This window comes from Saimiri boliviensis, chromosome 1 (assembly GCF_048565385.1).
Source record: "Saimiri boliviensis isolate mSaiBol1 chromosome 1, mSaiBol1.pri, whole genome shotgun sequence".
NCBI lineage: Eukaryota > Metazoa > Chordata > Mammalia > Primates > Cebidae > Saimiri > Saimiri boliviensis.
In genome coordinates, this window is record NC_133449.1 from 152,424,838 (window position 1) to 152,435,287 (window position 10,450).

General features: G+C 39.9%; 1 protein-coding gene across 1 annotated transcript in view; it reads right to left on the minus strand.

Moving 5' to 3' along the window:
• LOC101027425 (cAMP and cAMP-inhibited cGMP 3',5'-cyclic phosphodiesterase 10A-like) overlaps nucleotides 1–5,149 on the minus strand; it is a 128,488-nt gene extending 123,339 nt beyond the window's left edge. The window contains exons 1-2 of the mRNA XM_074406823.1: nucleotides 5,029–5,149; nucleotides 3,386–3,435 (exon numbers count right to left, since the gene is read on the minus strand). Coding sequence (XP_074262924.1) covers nucleotides 3,386–3,435; nucleotides 5,029–5,134 — 156 coding nt within the window. The 5' untranslated portion in view covers nucleotides 5,135–5,149. The remainder of the gene's footprint in view (nucleotides 1–3,385; nucleotides 3,436–5,028) is intronic.
• Between the last annotated feature and the right edge of the window lie 5,301 nt (nucleotides 5,150–10,450).

Consider the following 10,450-nt stretch of genomic DNA (forward strand, 5'->3'; position numbering starts at 1 on the left):
CCCGAAAAGGAGCTGGAAAGGTACTTCAAACAAGCCTTGAGAGTATCCATTTAAGGGGCCTAAGGAAGAATAAGTTCACAGTGAGAGAGAGAGAGAGAGAAAAGAGAGCGAGAGAAGGAAAAATAAAAAGAAAACCATAAAACACATAAGCAAAGGAGTCACCATCTGTCAGCGTTAAAGGAAACAAAACCCAAGAAACTGTAAATTCAAAAGAACATAGAAGAATAATTAACGTATTTCAAAAAATAAAACACAAGCTTGAAAGTATGTACAGGAAATAAAAAACTAAAATAAAAACCAAAATAAATTTAAAAACAATATCTTTATTTTAGTCAATATTCAGAGAGCTATCAACCTGAATTCTTTAACTACCAAAGATACATTCTAAGAAAGTGGGTGAAATAAAGACAAACTCAAACAAACACAAACTGAGAGGGCTTTCCATCTGCAAACTCTCACTAAGGGAAATTCTAGAGGTTATATTTCAGATGGAAAAAAATGATCCCAAATGGATGACTTGAGATACAAGAAGAAATGATGAACAAAGAAAGTAGCAATCATGTAAACACATCTAATTGAGTGAATTTAAGACTTCTCAGGCAATGTCTCCTTCCTACCCACAGAAATCCCTGGGTTAAGAAAATAATAAGGGCTTAGCTATGAAGGCAGAAAAAGGGAAAAATAGAGTGAGCAAAACACAGTAATTATCCCCAAGAATTATTCTCCCAGGCAGATAAAGTATCTGCCTTCATGAAGCTTACATTCTAGCAAGAAAGCCAGATAAACAAATAGTCACTCAAATCAAAGACAAACATATAATCACAGACTCAGTTATGTTCCATGAAGGAGAAGTATATAACATTGAGAAAGCAAAACACAGTGGGATCTGACTTGGGCAGCTCAGAGATAGCTATAATTTTGCTATGTACTCTGCTGTTCATAGGGATATTACACTGAAGAAGACAGACTCAGTCCCTGAGATGCAGGAAAGAAAGAACAGAGAATCAGTGCCCCTGGAGAGAAGCATGCAGAGTAAACTGACTGACCTTAGGAGTTTGGAATAAGAAGCCAGACTAAAACTCACAGGATATTGTACCAAGTCCTTTAAGTGACTAAAGTAACAGGTAAGTAAAGATGAAATAATTCAAATTGATGTACATAAAGTTACAATTTAGATATTGTAGATAGAAAAGCTTTTTGCTGAATCGTAAGAGGAAACTACTTCATTGAGATCAATGTATAAAGCCTGCAAATAAAGCAAAAAAAAAAATTAGTTTAAAAGCCAAATAATTAAAAATGTGGATTTTGGAACCTAAATCCAAGCCCTGTGAAGTCAGCATTTGGGTTCCCACCCACTGTAGCCCACAGGGTGCCTGGTGCCTGCACCTCTTGGTCTCTGCCCAGCAGCTCTCTCTATTCTCTTTCCACGGGGCAGGAAGACCATCCTGTAGAGGCAGCCTCAACTTCAGGGTTGTCACCACTTTTGTTCAGGTGAATAGCTATAATTGCTAAGTCCAAGATGCAAGTTTTAGCAAATAATCCACTGGGGCCCTCATGGGCCACATGTCCACCCTTGATATGAACTAGAGACCCGAGGGTAAGGGTCTGGATGTGAGCAAAGCTGTGTGGCCACGCTACGGGCTGCTGGTGGCAACTCAGGAGGAGTAATGGGATGTGGACCACAACACGTTGCGTTCCACACCTATCAGCCAATCAAAAAATAATGGCAAACTGTAGAATTCTTTCCTAAAAGAAATTATTAACTTTTAATGAAAATGTCAACATTTTAAAAATAATTTTTAATGCACAGAAAAAATATACATTTGTTATTTTAGTAGCTTAGCCATTTTAGAATACTACCAGTGTCTGAAATAAAGTGGTAGTAATATCTGAGTAATTCAAATTAATAAATATTCTTATCTTACTGCTTATATGAAAGGCACTAGGAGTAGGGGTTGGGAAATACAAGAATAAATGCAAAAAGTTCCTTGCCCTAATTCAGTCTTTAATTCTGTGAAGTAACTAGCATAAGTTATTACAATACAAGGGGAAACAATGGCCATGGAAATTAATAAGCTATAAGTTAATGAAATCAGTCAATAAACATTTGTGTGTAACTATTTACACACTTTGCAAAACTGTTTTAAGAGTCTTATCAAAAATCTCAGAATGCTTTCGTCTCTATTCCTAGTAACATTGTATATAACGTAAATAACATATATCTTGATTGATTACTCAAGAATACACATAGCATATTGCAAAAATACACTCCAAATCTCAAATACTAATGCCTAATACGTAAGAAATGCAAAGTAAAAATCTTCCAAATAAATTCATGAAGGAATTCCTACATTAAAATTATATTAGTATTATTGGCTTAGATTATGCTAAAATACAAATACGGTATTTTTTATTTTTATTACACTTTAAGTTCTGGGTACATGTGCAGAACATGCAGGTTACGTGGGTATACATGCGCCATGGTGGTTTCCTGCACCTGTCAACCATCATCTACATTAGGTATTTCTCCTAACGCTATCCCTCCCCTAGCTCCCCACCCCAGACAGGCCCCAGTGTGTGATGTTCTCCTCCCTGTGTCCATGTATTCTCATTGTTCAGCCCCCACTTATGAGTGAGAACATGCGGTGTTTGGTTTTCTGTTCTTGTGTTAGTTTGCTGAGAATTAATACCATATCAAAAATCAATTGTCAGTAATTGAACATCCTGAAATACTTTGGAAAGTGCCTATGCATGTTGCATTTTATGGTGGACTGTGCTCCAGGTAAGTTAAACCAGAAACACAGAATCCAGCCTGCTGGCAGAAGACTGGAACAGCCACAGCTGAGAATCCCCATGCCTTGACTGGCCTGAGCCTACTACAGTAAGGCAGCTTATGGATGTAGACCCAGAGCCCTAGGACTACGGCCTAGAACTTTTAGTCATCTGCAAAAACTTTAAAACTCACCCAGAAAAATGTTAAACTTTTTGTTCTCATTTTATTCTACTGTAGATCATGTGTAGGGAGGGCACAGGCACCCCTCTACAACATCCCAGCTCACGGTGCCAAACCACTTTTGTACAAAACACTAATCTAGAGATGTCATTTATAATGCAGGGTGCCACAAACCAAAGCTAAAGAAACACACACACACACACACACACACACACACACACACACACACACACACACACGATTTTATGCCTAAATGTTGCTATGTCAGTAAAATTCTTGACTGGTAATAATCAAATATAGAAACAAAATACAAAATCATTTTAAATTAAAAGTAATTAATCATGAAATGTCTGTTGTTTGTGACTTAAAAAAAAAAAAGAGCTTATGATATTTTCTTATCTAGCGCACCAAAATCTAAATTTAGATACTTACATTATTGCACTCTCCAAGGAAATACAGTGTAAATCCATCAGCTTTTGTGGCTGCCAAAGTAATAAGAAAAGGAAGAAACTGAGCTCAGTGGGAGAATCTAACATGTATGCCTTCTCTACGGTGGCAGGCAGATGTCTTTCTTTTTTTTTTTTTTTTTTTTTTTTTGATACGGAGTTTCGCTCTTGTTGGAAGGCTGGAGTGCAATGGCGCGATCTCGGCTCACCGCAACCTCCGCCTCCTGGGTTCAAGCAATTCTCCTGCCTCAGCCTCCTGAGTAGCTGGGATTACAGGCACGCGCCACCACGCCCAGCTAATTTTTTGTATTTTTAGTAGAGACGAGGTTTCACCATGTTGACCAGGATGGTCTCGATCTCTCGACCTTGTGATCCACCCGCCTCGGCCTCCCAAAGTGCTGGGATTACAGGCTTGAGCCACCGCGCCTGGCTAGGCAGATGTCTTTCAAGCTGATTTGTTAACACAATCAATGGTCATGCAGTAAAAGGAACAAAATCATTTATAGCTTAACTCAATAGCATCATTAAAATATCTTCTATGTTTTTCATCCGTGAGTATAAAATTTAAGATATGACATCCTCAAATGCATATAGCAGTCAATGTACTATGTAGTAACATATTCGTTGGACTTTAAGTATTCAGAATTATTGATGAATATTTTTAAAATTTGAGAATTGTATTTAAGTTTTAAAGTCTTTAAAATACCACAAGTGATATTTATAATATTAAATAACCAAAATAAGCATCAAGCAAAAAAGCTGATGTATTCATCTGTAATTGTCACTGAAGCAAACATAATTTAACTTACCAAAAATTGCTTCAGGGTAATCTGAAAGCAACTAAAGCAGTTAATAAGCATAAGTCTTAGAGGGACTGCCTGAATTTAAACCCCTACTTAACTGCTTTTTACTTGTGTGACTTTGGGTAAGATGTTTAACCCCTTTGTTATAGCATTCTCATCAGTAAAATGGTGGTAATAATAAAAACAACCTCATGAGGCCATAATACAAATATAATATGCATACACAAGTGTACAGCCTATAGTTAAATAAAATGATAAATGTAACCATTATGGTTGGTATCATCAATAGTTTGATTTTCAAATTTAAAAAAGATACAATTGTCAAAGTGTGTACCCTTCTGAAAAATCGTGTCCTAAAAATAAGTGCATCCTTCTAAAATAGTACTTTTCTGAGACAACTTTCCCCATGCTATTCAGAACACAGAACATTTCTTATGTGGTCTAGATAATAAAATTGTCATTTACCCAAATACATTTAAAATGCTTATTCTGTCTTTAAAATTAATATTTATTATAAAGATGTGATTTAATTCAATAAAACTATACTTTCCAAAGGAAACTAGGTGTTAATTAGAAAGAATAGTATATTAGTATATTACATGTATATATCATGCAGATACTTGGGATTAGATAATTTAGAAATTTTTAGGTTTGACTCACTCTGGTAATTTCATAATAAAGTATTTTAACTTCAAATTTACTCCAGAAATAGAAGTAAATATAAATGACTTTCATCTGCCTCTTAGTATAGTATATTATTCTTTGCTGCTTTTTGTAAAAGAATCTTGGCCCAATTTTTCTAAGAGGAACACAAAATGTTTCTTACCTATTTTTATGATGCTGCTCAATTCATAGAGGAGTAGCTGATTGTCTCCTCCTATGTCCAACTGTTGTTCTATGTAGCTGTTTAGTTCATATACAACTCCTTGCATATTCGTATCTTGGTACTTTGGATTAAAAATAAAAAACATAGTTTAAATAAAATATAATAAAAATTCCTTAGGCTGTAAAATATACTATTAATATATGTAACTTCATATACTAAACTGTTCATTATACTTTTAAAGAGCATGATTTAAATATTATAATCTATCTTATAAAACAAGTAGATTGAAAATTAAAATTGCTATGACTATTTATTTATTTTGAGACAGGGTTTTTCTCTGTCACCCAGGCTGGAGTGCAATGGCACTATCTCAGCTGACTGTAACCTCCACTTTCTGGGCTCAAGCCATCCTCCCACCTTAGCCTCCCAAATAGCTGGGACTATAGGTAAATACCACCATCCCATGCCTGGCTAATTTTTGTATTTTTTTGTGGTGATGGGCTTTCACCATGTTGCCCAGGCTGGTCTCGAACACCTGAACTCAAGTGATCCCTCTGCCTCAGCTGCTTAAAGTGCTGGGATTACAGGCATGAGCCCCTGCGCCCAGCCAACTTCTTATTTAGAATTATACATAGACTGCATCTATGCAGCCTATTAATATTAAAATAGCAAGTGGTACACATTTTAACTTTGTTTCTTAAGTTTTATATGTATTAGGCAACTTGATTAGTAAAAACAGTATCATTCGAGGGCTTGCTGAGTGTACTCTGTAAGATGCTAGAAAAGTCTGCTGCAGTCACTGCACTGCGTGAAACAAGCACCCTATCTGCCACTCTCACCTTCCACTCCTTTCCATCTATACGGCTCCACCTTGGTCTGCTTTCAACCCTGCCACCATAGCAAGAGGGAGACGCTTGCCCTGCAGCCACTGTCCCACAGCAGCAGCCCCACGGCATGTCCACAGCACAAGGCTTCATCACGGCACTAGTGACAACAGCAGGTGGACAGGGAGATGTCGATCCCCACTCTGCCCTGGTTCAAGCTACACTGTGTCTTCACTAAAGGAATAAAAAGCAGTCCTCCAACTAATCTCCCTGCTCCCAAATGTGTCTTACTAAACCTATTCTCCAAACAACAGGCAATGTAAACTTGAAATATAAAATTGTGTCACTCCTTGGCTTAAAACACTCCTGGGGCTTGCTACTGCACTTGGAATACCAGACGAAAACGCCTCACACAGTAACCCACTACATGCTGCAAAGCATGGTTACTGTCTACCTCCAAACTTCATCTCACACCCCCAGTCCCTCTACCTTTGCTGTCACAACCCTGGCCATCTTTCTGCTTTGTAATCATTCAGATAACTTCCACTTCTAAAGATCTATTGCTTTGCTGTTATTCTTGAGCACTATACTCAGTAAATACCTGTTGAATGAACACGTAAGGAACCAACCAGTCCCTGATTTGAAAAATACCACTGACCATCCTAACAATGCACTATAGTAGGCTCTCTTCTAGTCAACAGTGGAAAGAACCATTACGTCTATTGTCTTCAATGAGCTCACATTCTAGTTGGAAGAGAATCAATATGTAAATAAGGCAGGTTTTTACATGAGAGCACCAACTTGGGTTCAGTGTGTTAGTGCTGGGTTGGGTGAAATCTGTTCCAAAAGTGGACGAAGCTCAATGAAGTTGAAACATCAGAACTTCCCTCAAAGGCTTAGCAAGATTGGAATGCTGGATTTGCCTGATGATGGGAGATCTGTTTGCCAATCCCCTGGCTTTGTCCTAGGGAAGCACCCCTTCACCAAGGCCATGAGAAATACATTTAAAGGGGGAGTCCTGGCATCTGCGAATATATACCTGGCTCTGGTGTGGGCCAGGAACTAATGTGGGAACTGCTGCCATCTGTGTGGGTTCCTTGAATTCACCCAGAAGATGGGATATTACTGTGGCAGAGGACAAGTGAGAGCACTTAGCATCCAGAGACAAGGTGGGTATTGCCAGCACAACCAACAGAACTAAAGCTGCAGGGGAATTTGAGTACACAAATATTCACCATGGCTACTTGATCACAGCGGCTATGGTTTGATGTTTCCTCCAAAGTCCATGTTTTGGAAACTGAATACTCAATGCAACAGTGTTGAGTGGTGGGACTTTGAAAGGCAGAGCCCTCCTGAGTGGAATAACGCTGTCATTGGGGGAGTGAATCATGGGAGCAGGGTCCTGATAAAAGACGACTTGGGTCCCCTTCCTTTCTCTCTTTTGTACATTTTCTCTTGCTCCTCTGCTTTCTGCCATGGGACGACACAGCAAGAAGGCCCTCACCAAATGAAGGCCCCTCAACCCAGGACTTCCTAGCCTCCAAAACTGTAGGAAATTAATTTATTTTCTTTATAAATTACCTAGTTTCAGATATTCTATTACAGCATCACAAAATGGACTAAAACAGAAAACTTGTACCAAGAATTAGGGCTGTGGCTGTATCAAATATCTAAACATGTGGAAGCAGCTTTGGAGCTGGGAAATGAGTAGAGAGTAGAAGAACCTGGAGAAAATGGCGGTAAAAAGCCTGGTCTGCTATGAAGGAAGCACTAAGGGAAATTCTGGTGAGGTCTTAGAAAAAGACAACAGCTGCAGGGAGGGCTTTGACCTTCTTAGGAATTACTTAAGTGGTCACAATCAGAATGCTGGTAGAAGCACACGAGAAAGGCCATTCTGATGAGGTATTAGATGGAAATGAACAGGATACTGGCAACTGGAGTAAAAGGCATATTTATGAAGTCGCAAAGAACTTGGCTGATTTGTTGCCATGCCCCAGGGCTTATAGAAAGCAGAACTTAAGAGCAATGAACTCGAGTATCCGGTGGCAGAAATTTCTAAGCAAAATAATGAAAGATCTGCATGGCTACTCTCAACTGCATATAGTAAGACGTGAGTAGAGAAAAACTGAAGGTGGAATTTATAATTAAAAGGGAAGCAGAATGGAAAAATTTGGAAAATTTGCAGCTTGGTCATATTAAGTGTGACAAGGCATGTTTAGCAGAACAAACCAAGGGTTTGTGGGCAACTGACCACTTTCTAAAGAGCTAAGTAGAGATGGAAGGTGGCAGGGTGCTATTCATCAAGACAATGGGATAAAGACCCTAAGGCTCCTTCAGAGATCCTGGAGGCCATCCCTCCCATCACAGGCCTGGAGCAGGGCCCTGAGGGCAAGGTTTCCAGAAAGGTGTCCGTGGAATCTCAGCTTTTCCGGCCTAGAAAACTTAGGATTCTACTCCCTGCATTTCTGTACAACGTGAGCCCCAGCCACGGCTCTGGCGAGTTAAAGTGCAACTCCTGCCACACCTCCAGAGGCCACAAACAGTAAGTCATAGTGGAATTCACATGGTACTAACTGCAAACTTGCGGACTGCATGAGCCATGGGGCCACAGCAGCCTCCACCTAGATTTCAGAGGATGTAGTAGATAGCCTGGGGCTCAGGGACACACTTGTTGCAGCAGTGGAGCCACCACAGAGGGCCCCTACTAGGCCAATACCTAACGGAGCCTTGGGAACAAGGCCATCTCAGAGACTCCAAAATGGAGAGTCACCAGTGCAACTCCACAAGTCTGGGGAAGCTCAGGCATGAGACGCCAGCCTCTGAGAGCCGAAGTGTGGGCTGGCCCCAACAAAGTCATAGGGGCAAGGATACCTAAGGCCTTGGGAGCCTAACGTCCACTCCAGTGTACCCAGAATGGGAGAAATGGAGTCAAAGAAGATTATTCTCCAGCTTTAAAACCTAATGTTGTTTTCTCTGATGAGTTTTGGACTTACTTGGGACCAGTTACCCCTTTTCTTATCTATTTCTCCTTTTTGGAATGGGAATATCAACCCTAGGCCTGTTCTACCATTGAATTTTGGAAGCAGATAACTTGTTTTGATTTCACAGGCTCAAAGCTGGTGGGGGTTTGTTTCAAGGACGAATTGTTCCATGAGTCTCACTCATACCTGATTTAGATGAGACTCTGGACTGATGCAGTAAAAGTTAAGAACTCTGAGGCCACTGCGATGTAATTAATAGATACTGCATGTTAAAAGGACAGGAATTTTGGTGGCCAGGGGTGAAATGCTGTGGTTTAAATGTATCTTTCAAAGTTTGTGTTAAAAACTTAATCCCTAATACAACATTACTGAGAGGTGGGACCTTAAGAGGTGATCAGGTCACGATGGTCTTGTCTTCAAAAACAGATTAATACCGTTACTGGGAGAGTGGATTAGTTATCTCAGCAGTGGGTTTCTGAATAAAAGTATGAGTTTGGCCACCTTCCTCTCTCTCTCTAAAGCATGATCTCTTGCCCTTCCACCTTCTGCCATGGGATGATGCAGCAGGAAGGTCCTTGCCAGATGCAGGCACCTTGACCTTGGACTTCTCTGTCTCCAGAACTGTAAGAAATAAATTTACTTTATTTATAAATTTCCTAGTCTGTGGTATTCTGGTATAGCAACACAAAACAAAGACAACAGTGTCCCTGGAACTGAGCAGGGCAGCCTACTGAAGTATTTTTTTCATTTGTCTAAACAGAAAGTTGTGGCTTAAATGAACAAAAATCTGACTTGATGATCACAAGAGAAAATCAGAATACGTTATTGAATTTCCAGACATGAGCCAATTCACAGGACCAGACTCCTTAAACAAGGAAGGAGGAAGCAAGGTCCCCTTGAAGAAGAATATTGCTATGCTGCCAACGCATAGCTCTTCCGCCTGCCTTTCCCAAAGAGGTCTGCAGCCATTTGCCTGGGTAACTAGATATTATGGGGGAGGCACAGTGACTAGACTTGGAGGACCACTGGAAATTAGCTCTACCCTGATATTAACTATTTATTATTATTATTATTATTATTTTTGAGACAGGGTCCAGCTCTGTTGCCCAGGCTGGAATGCAGCACTATTTATTAAGAGACCCAAACTCCACTGAGGTGTATCAATCAAAGGGGATCTTGGAGATCAGATGATCAATGATGTTTTAGCTCAAAATTTGTCTCAAAAATGAGCCACAATGGGTTCTCAAACACACCCTCTGGTGAGTGCATTTTGGGAATGCACTTCTGGAACAGACATACTCCGCAGCAGACAGAACTCCCCACTGAAGGATCCCACGTAGGAACGGGCTGAAGAAGTGAGACTTGGAGAAATCTGAGAGAAGAGCTTCCCAGGTAAAGTGAACAGGATAAATCAATTAATTATTATGACCCAAAGCAGCAAAATAGAAACCTGTCAAGCAATTCTTAGGCTGCATTTCAAACCTCAAAAACTACTAACTGCTGCTACTAGGCTTTTACCTACAGTAGCCACTCCCTGCTCTCTTCCCAAGCACTGAGAGTCTCTATAGGTTCTCTCCGGCATGTGCATTCCCTTCTCATACCTGCTGCCTTCCTGGG